Source organism: Sphaerodactylus townsendi, linkage group LG02, assembly GCF_021028975.2.
Source record: "Sphaerodactylus townsendi isolate TG3544 linkage group LG02, MPM_Stown_v2.3, whole genome shotgun sequence".
NCBI lineage: Eukaryota > Metazoa > Chordata > Lepidosauria > Squamata > Sphaerodactylidae > Sphaerodactylus > Sphaerodactylus townsendi.
In genome coordinates, this window is record NC_059426.1 from 155,635,515 (window position 1) to 155,650,610 (window position 15,096).

At 40.3% G+C, this 15,096-nt stretch overlaps 1 protein-coding gene across 1 annotated transcript in view; it reads right to left on the reverse strand.

Annotated features, from left to right (window-relative positions):
* DICER1 (dicer 1, ribonuclease III) overlaps positions 1–15,096 on the reverse strand; it is a 59,638-nt gene that overhangs the window by 13,880 nt on the left and 30,662 nt on the right. Inside the window, exons 11-23 of the mRNA XM_048485297.1 lie at positions 13,884–14,016; positions 12,509–12,751; positions 11,513–11,667; positions 10,723–10,855; positions 10,149–10,224; positions 9,348–9,487; positions 8,431–8,610; positions 6,917–7,130; positions 6,520–6,673; positions 5,151–5,333; positions 4,271–4,376; positions 3,404–3,579; positions 365–1,148 (exon numbers count right to left, since the gene is read on the reverse strand). Of these exons, the coding sequence (XP_048341254.1) occupies positions 365–1,148; positions 3,404–3,579; positions 4,271–4,376; positions 5,151–5,333; positions 6,520–6,673; positions 6,917–7,130; positions 8,431–8,610; positions 9,348–9,487; positions 10,149–10,224; positions 10,723–10,855; positions 11,513–11,667; positions 12,509–12,751; positions 13,884–14,016 (2,677 nt within the window). The remainder of the gene's footprint in view (positions 1–364; positions 1,149–3,403; positions 3,580–4,270; positions 4,377–5,150; positions 5,334–6,519; positions 6,674–6,916; positions 7,131–8,430; positions 8,611–9,347; positions 9,488–10,148; positions 10,225–10,722; positions 10,856–11,512; positions 11,668–12,508; positions 12,752–13,883; positions 14,017–15,096) is intronic.

Sequence of the window (15,096 nt, forward strand, 5' to 3'; positions counted from 1 at the left end):
GGAGGCAACATCAGGGGACAGCCTCAACCTCCATGCCCTGTTTGTTGGCCCTCCATGGCAAATTGCTGACCAGTGTGTGAAGCAGAATGTTGGACCGTGGGGGGGGGGGGGGGGGGGGGGGGGGGAGACAGGACACCACTGGTCTGATCCATTAAGGATCTTATATTCTGCCTCTACAAATTCCCAACAGCTGTTAAATAATTAATTTGCAGTAGCACTAGTATAGTAGAATCATAGACTAACACATATCCAATGGCTGAAATTCTCAAGGCAGAGCGTGATAATGCTGTTGGTACACCCGACACTCCATAAAGTAACTTGTTCGTCTTTCACAAAATATTTAGAACGTGGAAACCCTACTCACTTTTTTGCTTCTCATATATGACAAGCGTCCTTCATGAGCATCGGGGTAAGTGCAAAACAAGTAAGTAGTGATGGCGTGTTTCAGAAATGAATCGCCGAGCATTTCAAGCCGCTCCAGATTAAATCCATCGCTTGCGTTTGAAAGAGTCAAAGCCTGAAGAATGAGACCAGGGTTTGGGCCAAGGGTTTTTGAGGAGTATCCATTGCAAGGGCTTACAACAGAATCCGTTCTGTCTTTTGCAAGATTACAAGCATCTGAAGCACTGCTGGTCATTGCCGTTTTCGGGCATCCATCTGAGGTAGATTGGTTAGCATTTCCATCAAGATATTTATTACTCAGTAGAGTACATTCATTGCTGGGCTTGAGCTGGTTCTCACTGCTGTATAAATTCTGAATAGGATACGAGGTAGTTGGTTGTACAGGTATTTCTTGTTTGCAGTAATTTAGCTGATTTCCTTGGCAGAAGCCTCTGTTAGCGAAGTCACAATTGCCGTTGGCAAGGTTTTTATTGTAAGAAACACCATTCATTGTTGCCAGTTCTACTGAGACGTCACTCTGGAGCTTACTGGGTGACTCGTCGATCAATGTTCTGCGGTTCACAGACATTTGGTCATGCTTTTCTGAAGAGGAGGTTCTGTTAGCACCTTGATGTGCAGCATTTTCAGGGACTACAATTGCGCTGTGCTTACAGTGATTTTCATTCTCTGCCAAAGAGGAGCAGGCGGCAGAGATGAAGGATTTGCTGTCAATAGATTTCTTCCATCCAAAATCCAGATTAGGGTATCTGGGAGAGAAAATTACCCAGTTAGCCAAGAAATCATGTATATATCCATGCTGCTGGTTTCTACCACAAACAAAGGCAGATTCCACATGGGCCAAAAACAGCATTGTGAAAACGGTGTAAACCCTTTTACACCGTTTTAAACCATTTTACACAGGTTTCACACCACTGTTTTTGGCCCATGCGGAATCCACCAAAACGCTGCAGAGTATAAACCACGTCAAAAACAAACCAAAACATCCCACAATAAGGCTAAAATTTGTGAAGTGCACCTAAACAATAAGACATCATATTATATTATCATGTCAAATTCTCTTTTAAAACTATGCCACTCAAATTAAACATCAATATAAAAAAATCATAATACCACTAAAGTAAGCATTCACAGAATTGGAAATACCATATTAGCAAAGCACCACATACACATCATGTACAGCCTTGAAAAAGTCCACGATTCAAAAAGGAAACGCTAGCAGCAAAAGTCAGAGCTTACAGCCAATATTTGGAAACTTTGGGACAACTTCGGCTGCTAAATAATTAAGTGCTTTGGTTTGGAGTACTGACAAAGATTGGAACACACAGTGTTTAAACCAAAGAACCTGCACTTTACCAGAATCTGAAACTCTGGCACACTTGTCTGTTTGGAAGAATGCTTTGACAAAGATTTGCAAAACAGGTGAGACCAATTCTGGAAACACCTGTCTGCAACCTATTGCCAGATTTTGTGTTTGCTCTGGATAAGCGAGGATTTAAGTAGGGCAAGATGTAGTGTTGCTGTTTGCTATTAAATATGTAGCATTTTTGAAGTGTTTACTCTTTCCACTCACAGTGATCCTACTGCAATGCATTAAAATTGCTTTTGAAGCAAAATAAATTATGTGGATCAGTTGGTGAATGGGGACGGAGGAACTGCTAACAATATTTTTAAAAGATGAAGTCTGGATGTCCACGTGCAGCTAATACGACAGTCGTTGTGGTCCTACAGTTCGGTTGAAGCTATCAACTTACTTTAGCACCTGAGAGATTTATCACTCAATGGGTTGGATCCAAACACCACAAGCTGAACAAAATAGTAACTGCTTGTAAGAACTGCTAAGAGTCATTGTGTTGTAGAAGTTTAGGGTAGAGGACTAGGACTCTAGGCAACCTGGGTTTGATTTCCCACCTCTTATCATGGAAGCTTGTTGGGAGACCTCAGGACTGTCACGAAATCTTAAGGTGGCCTATTTCACATGGTTGTTGTTCTGAGAGAACGAACGGAAGAATGTTTTAGAAGCAACTTTAAGTGCTGACAAGGGAGAAAAGTGGGAAATAGATAAATGCATATTAATGCACACTTGTACAATTTTACATATGTTTTTGAAAGTGCCAGAAGAACGGCCTGCACAGTGCTGCAATAGGTAAATTTTATAGCTCTTCTCCTTCTTGCATAAACAGAAAATCATCTCTAAATTTAGAGCCCCATCCAAAGGGGGGGGAGAGGTAGGCAAAAGGGCTTGAGGGAGTGGCACGCCCTTACGTCAGCATGCTTGCTCTCTCCAGAGCAAAATTACCCTAGCGGAGGGGGAGATGTGCCAGCAGCCGCTCGTCACACTCCGCTGCTGCAGTACCCAGAAGTCCAGGCTGTGGTTGGGCTACATTGGTATCCCAGATGCCAGCGTGACAGAGGGCAGGTGAGGTATTCCTGGGGGTGGAGCCGACTTTAGTCAGCTTCCTCCAGGGATTGAGGGTCGGTAGCATGGTGCACTGGCCCTTGGATTTATGCCTGCCTTTTGGTGGCACATGTCCTGTCAGCCCTATGGGGTTTTTCAGCAGCGGGAAGTTACTGGGCTTTTCCCTACTCCCCACACCTCCGAAAACCCCTTTTGGTGGTGGCAGGGCGGCACCACATCAGCGCTGCAGCCCGCCTCCTCCAGGTTTGGATGGGGTTGCTTGTTTCACTGTTCCTGGTCAACAACCTAGTGCAGGGGTCTGCAACCTGTGGCTCTCCGGATGTTCATGGACTACAAATCCCATCAGCCATTGGGCATGCTGACAGGGACTGATGGGACATGTAGTCCATGAACATCTGGAGAGCCACAGGTTGCAGACCCCAGACCTAGTGCCTTAAATGGTTTCCGCAAGTGTAAATCACTTGCTACATCGCAGAAGAGCACCTTTGGATCCAATTGTATATTGCCCACTGAAAAGGCGAGAATTCAGCACAAGCTAATGTTCAACATTACTATAAGGGAGTTAAAACATAGCAAGTACAATACCTGAAGTCTGCAGGAAGTGACTTGACTCCTACACCAGCATCAATGGCGGTTTGGGATCTGAGTTCCTCAGCTGTCAAAAGGCAGTGTAGACGATAAAGAATGCTTGGGAGACAAACAGCTTTTCTCCACAGTGATGCTGGAATAGGATGTATAGCACAAAGTTCTGGAACAAGAATCTATAATAAAGGGGGGAAAATTACTCTTTCGAAGTCCACAATTACCCTGTCATGATATTGATCAACTAACCATCATAAAATGGAAAATACTAATGGCCAGACTCTAAGTTTATGGTGTCTTTGAAATTCAAAGAAATTTTTTTGAAAATTTTACATCAATAATATCTATTGCTGTATAAATCAGTGAAAATCTATAAGAATTTACCTGATAAAAGTTAGTACCATAATCTTTCTAGAGTTGATTTTTATCAGATGCGGTGGACGTGTATTTGAACTAAAAATTATTAGCAATCTTGTCGATATAATGTAAGCTGGGTTTGCTTCTAAATTATCTCTAACAACTGAGGGATTTGGGCTTAATTATATTCCACAGGTGTCTAGTAACCTGGATTCTATTTTGTTACATTACAGCTGCTAGAATTATACTTACAAGGCATTGAAAACAAACTATAGTGCCAGTTACTCACAGATGGACATAAAAAGGTTTAGAGAAATATCAGCTGATCACATTATATGGAGGAATGGGAAGAATGTTCCACAGACAGAGTTGCTCTGGAGTCCAGTTTTAGCTAGGTCATGTTATCTTGCCATGTTATCTTATTTTTTTAAATTCATTTTTCTTGTATACTGTGTCTTTTTGTATAAAAGTTTAAAATCTATCATTTTTTAAACAAGGAAAATACACCATTACCTGCTTATTCTGCAAACTTTCCCATTTAGCCTTTCTCTTCTCAGCACTGCTTAACGGAAGAGCTTTTCCTTTCTGGTTCAAATGACGAGGAGTCAGAAGATTAAGCCTAAAAAGTGATATTATGACATTTTTAGGTTTAAATGACTTACAGGGCAGTCCTATGTAGTCACACACCCTTCTAAGTCCACTGAAATTTGAAAAATGGCAGCTCTACTTAGGGTTGCATTCGAAGTTAGAAGTCAGCATGATTCAGGCCCCTTCCGCACATGCAGAATAATGTACTGTCAATCCACTTTCAGAATTATTCTGCGTGTGTGGAAGGGGCCTCACGAAAGCTTATTCAGAAATAAATATTTCTAATCTTGAAGGTGCCCCTGGACCTCTGTGTTATTTTGCTACAATAGATTGACACAGTTTGCAACAGTTGATATTAGAGACAGAACAGTACTCACTTAGGTAAGTGGCGGGAGGGGGGAGAGAAAGTAACCCCACAAAAAAGGGCTTGATTTACAGGAAGATGTTGAGGGTATATTAAGAGACATCTGGTGAGCCTTACAGAAACCTTTTCTCTCTTCCATGAAATTATGTGGAAGCTTCATCCAAACAAAACCACCAAATTCACCTTGAATTTTCACTTTGAAGAAACCCCAGTGGCAATTCTAGTTAATACTGTTTTCCAAAAATGGGTACCCAAATAGCGGGGGAAAGTATGGTATATATTATAATACTGCAATCCCAAGCAGAGCTACTCCCTTTTAACTCTGCTCAATATTGCACTGCTGATCACCTACACAAAAATGACTGTAAACTACTACACAATTAATAAGCAGCCCCACATTCAAATAAACATTTTTTTAAAAGATCTGAGCATGCTTGTTACCTTGAAGATGTATGGTCCACATCCAGCAATGGCTGGTTGAGATTGGTCAAGTCAAGATTATACTTGGTTTTATAATACTCAGCGAAAGTTTCATATTCTGGGGAAGGAAATTTGCTCAGTGGAGTAAGATCTGTGTAGACATCAGCAACATAGAATCGATGAGGCTGATCAAAATTTCGATACCTGGAAAGAAGTAAATGTCTGAGATTATAATGTCAAGTGCTAAACCGGGAAGTTTCCTAACACATTTTGAGTTTGAAATTCTTCTAGTGCTGAAACTCATCCTTTTGTCAAAATCTGTCCATGGGGTACTAATGAAGGGTTCAAAATACTTATATTAAGTATTAGAGGGACACACGATTGGTTGCTTGGGATCCTGAGCCCTGTGTTTCAATAGGGAAGTCAAGACCATTTAAAAGAAAAAAAAGGATTTACCGTACGGGTTGGATCGAGCCAGCTTTTTTGCTCTATCTTGCCTAACCTTCCACTTTATTACAACCCCTAACTCACAGCACCTTTATCCATGCAAGGTCCATGGGCCATATCATAGGCTTTGAGGTGATCAAAGGGACTCCTTCCTCCAGGTGGGATCCAACCATATGTTTTAAGAACACGAGTAGAATGCATCAGATTTTAGGCTTTTGTCCGACATCAACGCAGAATCTATCACGTTTCTTTCTTTCAATATATGCCTGAAGTTGCTTAAACATTCAAGGTTTACGTATTGATTCCTTAGTTTTTGACATCTGTGCAAACAATACTGCTTATAACTTCCATGCCTTCTTGTTACCTATTTTAAAGGCAAGGAAACTGCACTACAAAATCCCACTGAGTAGTGATAATTTCATTCTGAGCAATTACTAGGAAGGAGCGTATCTTGTTACAAAAAGAACTGTTCTTTTTTAGTTTGTCAAAAAAAACAACAACACCCTATCAGACAGCCAGAAAGCTCTAAACCAGATGATCACATACTCTGATGTTTGCATCTGTGACATGTTAGCAAGCAAACAATATTTGGCTTTTGTGATTTTTCCAGGCTGTGTGGCCTTGGTCTGGTGGTTTTAGCTCTTAACATTTTGCCCGGATCTGTGGCTTGCATCTTCAGAGGCATGTCACAGTAAGATGTGTTTCTCTCAATGATATATTGTGGAGTCCACACTGTGCTATGCAGAGAAGCACATCTTACCATGACGTGCCTTGAAAATGTCAGCCACAGATGCAGGAGAAATATTAGGAATTAAACTACCAGACCAGGGCCACACAATCCAGAAAATCCACAGCAGCCAGTTGATTCTGGCCATGAAAGCCTTTGACAATGCACAAACAATATTTGTTAGAAACACACACATGCAGATCCCAAAGTACTCACCTTGGAATGATAACTGCATCCTGGTAATCTTCTAATTTGAAAATAAAAGGTGTTTCTTTTGTATACTGTGTGCTGGGAATGCCTGTACGAGCTTCAGATTTTTCAATATCTTCCATAAATTTAAAATCAATATCCAAAGTGCTGGAACCATCAACTTAAACAAAGAAAGATCTTCTTACTTATTTGATTACGTTTCAAAACTGAATGCTCTTTCCCTAATGCGCTTTAAGATTCTTAACGCAACGGTTGCTATGTAAGTATGTTGCCATAAAGCCAACCATACCTTCCAAGGTACTTATTTCTGGTACAGATTGTATACACTGTGACATCCTTCCCTCAAACTTTAACCCCCATATAAATAGAACCATACACGTGAAAAGAAAAAGTTTCTCCTTACCAACATTAAGAGGTAGAACACAGTAGGCTGAATCAGCATCTGTAGGTCTAAATTCTAGTGCAGGTTTCTCAAGCCGAAGAATGTGAGAGAAAATGTACTGGTGAAGCCGCGTGATCAACTCGAGCAGTTGTAAAGATAAAGTAAAACCTGATTTCTTTAGCTCAATAGATATGGTCACCTCTCCCGAGCGAGTGTATACAGGAAAGTGAGGAATCTAAGTGCAGAAAGCAAACCAAAGGAAGTTGATGTGTTTTCAGCAAAGCACTGACACAAGTATAGACTATGGTTAAACTGTAATTCAAAACAATTATTGAAAGGTGTAGAGAAATGGCACGCGCTTTCACAAACAGCCAAAATTTACTGTCATTTATTCCAATTAATTAGAAACTCAAAGGAACAATGGGTCAAGAGTTAGTTCAGGCTGAAAGCTAGCTGAAAACAAGTTATACAATGGTTCTGTTCAGATGTAAGTTTCTGATCATAGTTGATGTTAACTATGGTCAGTTAGTGAAACCAGGACTTGCCTTGAAAGCAAACACTCAACGACAATATTTAGTTTTGTCACTGCAACAGATGACAGTTCATTTCCTTTGAGGAAAATCACAGCATGCCAAATGGAAAACCATGGCTATGACCCAAAAAGCTTACTATAGGTGAATGATACAATGTCAATTATACCAAAGAAGACATAAAAATCCACAGTATATCATAAACCGTTTTTTAAAGTTCCAATAATCTACATTGTGACACAGAGATAAGGCAGTCACAAAAGGCCAGGAAATTTCTCTAGACTAATTTCCACAAGATCTTTTTAAAAAATACACTCATCTTAAAAAATATACTTATTGTCTTGACTGCAATAGAAAAGTGAAATAAAAACACAGAACAGTCAAGGTTGTTCCATGTACATGAATTACAGGGAAATCCTATACAAAGTTATATCCTTGCAAGACCTTGACTTCAGTGGATTTAAAAATGTAACAACTCAGCTTATGGCGGTACGGTTAATTTCTGTGACACTCCCACCCATTTATAAATCTGGCAGCTCCATCCAGTGGTGGTGGGCTGCGGTGCCGATGTGGTGCCGCCCCCCTGATCCAATGGAGGCTTCCCAGCAGTGTGGGGAAGCCTGAACAGTAAAAAAGCTTCCCTGCCGCTGAGAAGCCCCCATTGGGCTGAATGAACTTACACCGCCTTTTTGGTGGCATAAGTCCAGGCCGTCAGCGAAATGCTAATGTCAGCTCCTCCCCTGGCCACCCCCCTGCCCCTGCTACACCAGCGGCAGCAGGGGCTCTGGGACATTGGTGTGGCATCCAGAGCCATGTCCCAGTGCCAGGGAGGACCACAGTGGCTGCACACTGGGAACTGCCCCTCTGCCAAGGCAAGTGCCCCACGGAGGGCAAATCCGCTGGTGAGGCCTCGTGCTGCTCCCATGAGCAGATTTGTTTCCCCCTTTGGATGGGACTGTAGGACATCTGATGTATAATACAGTATGCAAACATGTATTTTGCTACCTGAGGTATAGGTTTGGCTGTCAGTATTCCAAAGCATCTTGTTGTATCCTCAGGAGGATAAAGCTTTCGCCGCCTGAAGTTGAGCTCATCAGGTAGAGGTGTCGTTAATACCATTCCGATTACATAAAGGTAACATGGTTGATCTGGTTTGGGATAGCTATTCCTCAAACATTCTGGAATCTACAAAGACAGCACAGAACTATTTAACAAGTTTGTTTTAATTGTAAATATATTTTGGCTCCAATTTGAAAAGATTTACTATGAAATTATCATTAAAAAGGAAAAATCAGAATAGGTTTAGCTTAGTTTAGATTTTTATCATGCCCTTGCCTGACTGGCAATAAAACACCCCATACAAACGTTCAAATAAGGAATATTTTGGATTGGAACCCATAACTCCCTTCCACATTTTCCTCCAACAAAGGAAGCCTTTCTCCATTGAAGGAAGGCCAAGTGAAAGAGACACAGTGGCGAACTTAGCAGATTGTTCTTGCAGGGTTGGATTCAACTGGCTTTCCCATTCAATTTCACCCAGTTCCCCTCTTTAACTACAGCTCCCACTCCCATGTGGTTTTTCCATGTAGCTTTCATTTACTATTAGTCTGCAACAGAACCCTTTCAATAAAAAAAATGACTGCTGCATGTTCCCTGCTTTGAATGTACATCTTCTGAATTGCAGGGGTGCCAGCACTGGATTCTATTTCTCTCTCTTCCACACAACTGCATTTAAAAATGGCTCGCATTCATTGGTAAATGTGGAACAACAGTGTTTCAATGCGGCAAGTAACATGTTTGTTAATGTCATCCTTTGCCATAAAAGTCAGAATTTTCTCTCTCTCTCTCTCTCTCTTCACACACACACGGTTATACTACCATAGTAACAATCAAATGCAGTGAGACCACAGAACTATACTAACAGCTTTAGGGTAGCATTGCCTTCGTTTTGTGGAGCCTGGCCTTCCTGGAACATTGGTTTCTTCTTCATCGTGCAAATCCAGTTCCTCCTCATATTTTACTGTCTCTTTTCCGACAGGCATCAAATGGTCATCCAGTTCACCTAAAATGTATCAAGCAATAAGCTTATAAATCTCGGTTTCTTTAGTATGGCTATCAGCCACCACACTTTCCATCGTTTTGCTGAAAAGTTATTGTTTAGACATCAGACTGTAATCCTAAGTATCTGAAAACAATACCCGAAAATGCCAGCCACAGATGCAGGCAAAACGTCAGGAGAAAATGCTACTGGAACATGGCCATACAGCCCGGAAACCCTGCAACACCCCAGTGATTCTGGAAGTGAAAGCCTTTGACAATCCTATGTATGTTTACTACGAGGCAAGCGTCCCTGAGTTCACTGAAACTTACTCACAAGTAAGTGCACACAGGAGTTCAGCCTTTGACAAATCCAACAATCCCCCTTGGACAAAGAAGTTACATTACCAGGCAAATTTCAAATACTGAGGATTTAAAAAACCCTCTAAACTGCACCAGCATTCCCACTGTGATATCCATGACCACTTGAAATATTCCAGGGAGCTGATATTTAACTATTTGTAACAAGGACTGTTAAACCATACAGATTAGAGTACATGTGAAATAATTACTAAATTATTTTTAAATGACTGATAAATGATTTGGCATAATTTTACACTACTGGAACCGTTCCTTCATATTTTCACAGTTAAATTAATAATTTTTTTACTTTTGAAGATACTTACCAATTTTATGCAATTTTTCACAGCAAATAAGAGCCACGACTCTTTCCGCTAATCTCGTGCAACTCATTGGAGGACCCTAGAAATAAATCGAACGATGCTTAGAATGAAGCATACTGCAGAGTCTTCCTGCCTGCCTGGCAGGGATGGAGAAGAAGAAGTCTCGCGTGACTTCTCTGGTGCCCTAGGGATTTCAGTGTTTGGAGCACTGTTGCCTGTGTTCCTCTTGACAAATCAAACTCTGGCTATGGCAACGCATATCACAAGCATGTCCAACTCTGGCGCTTCAGTTGTTCATGGACTACAATTCCCATCAATTGGCCATGCCACCAGGGGCTGATGGGAATTGTAGTCCATGAACATCTGAAGCGCCAGAGTTGGACACCCCTGGCATATCACTACTAGGACATGGAAGCCTCTGGAGATCCATGGGATCAGGTTTCCTCAAAGAAGACCAGAAGGCCCAGTGCTACAGCAAAGTCTAATACTGTAAAAAGTGAGCACAAATGGAAAATTCATCTTCAGATTATAAATACAACCGTGCAAACGAAAAACACTTACAATGCAAAGTACTTACAACAATTGATGCTCGAAGAGGAGAATTGATAGGCAGATAAAGTGTGGAGTAAAAAGTGTTATCAGGCAGTTCTCTAGTCTTGCACTTAGGAGCCAGGTGAGTGAATGGGTCACTGGGCAATCTAGCACAGTACCTGTTAGATGCAAAATTTGGGGAGGGAATAAATTAATCTAAGAATAGTGTCGTACAGCTGATTTACATGATTAGACTAGGTAGAGGTTGATCCATCAATAAGATTCTCTCTTTCAATATTTATGCAATGTTTTTAAATCAATGCAGCCCCCACAGGGATTGGTAATAACAGGTACACACCTTCTTAGAACAATACTGTTACTGGGGAAGAAGCATTTCTGGACTAGATGTTACTTTCTGGTTTTGCTGCAATAGGCAGTATTCTTTAGCACATTTCATTAGCAATTGAGAAAATGATAAAAACAGTTGTGCACTATGAAGTGATACAGAAAAGCAAGCAACCCACTCTGAATCAGAGGCACACTGTTCAGTGCATGCTTAATACTATCAGGCCACTTTGAAAGGAAGGTGGAAGAGCAGAGTAAGAAATAGGTCTTACTTCTGCTACAATGTCCCTGTACCAATTTTTCCTCCTCCAAGCATGTGTGTGGACCACTACTCACTGCTAGCAGCCACTGCTAACATTACATGATTTATGCATCAATACATTAATAGAGAGCAGTTAACTTTTGCTGCTAAACAGTGCTGAAATGGGAAATAATCTGGTTTATGATGTATAGATTTTAAAGGAAATTCAGGGAAGATATCAAAAGCATACCTATTAATGTGTCCAATAGCAGTGTTTATTGTAACTTTTGGACCGCCATCTTCTGGTCTCAAAACATATGGTGGAAAGACATCATCATCATCTACAATTGGTTCACTTTCTGTTTCACTGGTATCTACGGACTTTGAGCATTTGTTCCTTAAAATCTTGGGGGAAGACAAAATGATGAGACCACTATGGCGGCCAGCACGATTATAAAAATATAACAAGGAGTTAAGGTAATATTTATAACATGCAGACCTGAGGCCAATCTACCTGGCATGCTTTGGCCACACTCAGGCCTCCTAGGAACCACCTTCCACATTCACTTAAAAAAAATACTGACTGAACTGCAAAGATTGGAGTGGCCACCTTTTTTTCTGGGCTACCAACTACCCTGTTTCTCCCAAAAATAAGACCTATCCTGAAAATAAGCCCTAGCATGATGTTTTGGATTTTTGGAGGATGCTTGAAATATAAGCCCTACTCCAAAAATAAGCCCTAGTTACAGATTCCCCAGCACAGCAGATCTGGCCACGTGGGGGGCGCAAAATCATGGAGAAAAATAAGACATCCCCTGAAAATAAGCCCTAACGCATCTTTTGGAGCAAAAATTAATATAAGACCCTGTCTTATTTTCGGGGAAACACGGTAGCTCTTCATCTGTATAACAAGCCAGGTAGTACAGTGGACAGGCCTGTACCTCCTCCAACTTTGGCCTGTCTTCCTCACTCCAGGTCTCATGAACCGATTCCCCAGCCTTTGGACTCAGCCTCTTTCTTCCATCGCTTGTCAAAACCTCCTTCTGTATTAAGTCTGGGTTCTTACCAGCTCTCTGGCACACAGTCCTACTCTTTCCTGAGTCCATCATGCTTCTTTTAAAAAGACATTTTCTTGTTTGGGGCAAAGCAGGTGAATCCCCTCCTTCCTTCCTTGTTACTCTCGTCATTTAACAGACCTACAAGAGCATTTCATGAATGGCCCAGCATATTTTTTCCCCCTACGTACCTTCTCAATTGCTTTGTAGGTTTTAAGATCTTCTTCAAAACCTTTAATTTTGTCTGAGTCTGCTAACATGATGTAGTTTGAGATAGGTGCCCTGGCTCTTCCTTTGGACTGCACATACGAACGGTATTCTGTGGGCAAATCAAAACGAACCACCAAATTGCATTTTGGGATGTCAACGCCCTCTTCTACAATACTAGTTGCAATTAGCAAGTTGGTCTCGTGGGCTCGAAATTTTCTAAGTACCTACAAAAAGTAATCGAGAAGTTTTTTCTAAGTGCAGTTACAAAATCATCAGCTTGACAGAAACAGTATAAAAAGTAGTTTCAAAAGTCAAGAAAACAACCCACAATTTGAGAAATAAACCAGTAAAAAAACCAATGCTCAATAAAAAACCAAATTATAATCACAAAGGACTAACAAAGGACTCTAAAAGCTTTCATCTTATTTCCATCTTTTGCTTGTTCACGGGTCAGTTAATTACACAATAGTTACACAGGGGGATTCCTTTACTGATTATAATATAGAAACCAAGCCAGCATTCCGATGTAGCCAAACTAAAGAGTTGTAAGATTTTTGCAATCTTTCCTAACATGACATGTTGAAGCAATAAAAAAATGTACAAAACACTGCTACAACCTCCTTGTGTGACATAGGTAATGAATGCCTGAAATTTGACCAATGAATAGCTATGATTACATATCAAATGCTATTTTCTAGCCCAAATATTCCACACTGTACTCTCACTGTCCCATCCCTCCACAAAAGGAAGTATGCTCCCACTATGAAAGCAGAGTGGCACCCCTACCCAAGTATGCACTAATGCTAATAATGTACAGATAAATTTGAATGATATTTTTATAATGTGGTGACATTTTGGTATTTTTCATTATTTACTAATAAGACACCACAAATTTACTAATGAGATACCACAAACACCAAACTTTAAAAAATAGAAAAAGGAAATTTACAGTGAACTATCAGAGACTGGAAGCAGGCTATTAAGCAGCAATTTGACAAATGGCTGAAGTTTAAAGGTAAAGGGACAGATTTTTACCCTGAAGTATGTTCAATATAAACCTAAGTAAATAATCAGTAAAGCTACAATTATCACAGAAAGTATGTAAGATTTAGCCAACTTCACAAACAATACAAATGAAACAACTGGCCGAAACAATGCTTTATTGGTTATTTTTTAAAATGCAAGCATACTTAGATTTAGAAAGTTAAACACATGCCTTCCGTGAAGGCTGATCAATACATAAATGTTTCACCAACTATGCAAAACCCTCAAACCAGGAAATTTTGTAGACTTGGCAGAGGTTTCAAATGCAAGAGGAACACAGTGTTTTTGGACAATTATTTTCATTAAAGTTACCTCTTCCTGCTTTCGAAACTCTACTTCCATCTGCTTGCTGCGTGGCTGATTCTTTCCAATGCCATGTCCAGTTATAAAATTGCTGCTGATGTAAGCCAGCTCCGGGTCTTGCTTGCCAGCTTCTTTTATCAATCTAAACACAGTGGAGGCATTTGAGAAGTCACATGCAGTGGAGAAAACATTAAATGCTAATAGTTCATTTGGCTACGGAGGCATGGCGACTCATTTTGTGTGTATATTTATGTATGTTTTTACAGAGACACATGCAGCCTTGTCACTCTTTTTAAAAAACTGATAAGGTATACATACACATATGCATGTTCATGCACACACACACTATAGTAGTACTATAACTGATACTGGCAATGAAAGCTTTACATTTTTTTTCACTACAGAAGGCACTGTTTTAAACACTGAGTACCAAATCGATAGCAAGTTTTGTTTTCAACAAGGACTGACACAATAATGGTCTTAACAGACCTGTAGGGGTTATATAACCCACCATGCACTGAAACAAGATCCTGATCCTGACAGCCTAGTTATTTTTCTCAGACCAGAAATCAAGCATACTGGCATTCTTGTCCATCTTAGTGCCCTATGGTTCCAGCAGCCATTACAAGCAGCCTCCCATTATTGGCAAGGAAAGAGCCACTGTCTGTTCACCTGATGAGCCTCTTTGACTTGCCAGTGAAAGCACATAAACTGCAGGACTGATGGTTTTCTTTCCTTCCACTCTTTGCAGGCAGCTGATTTTCCATTTCAACTGCCATTGCCAAAATATGTATTCTCACATGGTTTGCTGCTGGATAGCCAATGAGATGGCTAATTCACACGTTCTGTTTTACAAGAGACACTTACTGGAATTGAAAATATTAAACAGCAAGATTTCCCCTCATCTGCTATCGAATTCTCCACTTCTAGGGTAAAGCTCCATCCAAGAAAAAGTGAGGTGTAACTCCCCTTCCAGAATAAGGAACATAATCCTATAGCCTCCTTTCCTCCCTAAATTTTATGAAGTTTTTATAGTGAATAATCACGTAGAAACTAATTACTTCAGTACCTGAGTTCATTTTCATAGAAATGCAATTATCCAATAATAACAATTCAATATTATCCAATAATAATTATCCAACAATGACAACAATAACAAACAATAATCATAATTATAACACATTCATTATTTCAATTCATTTTTGTTCCTGAAATTCATATC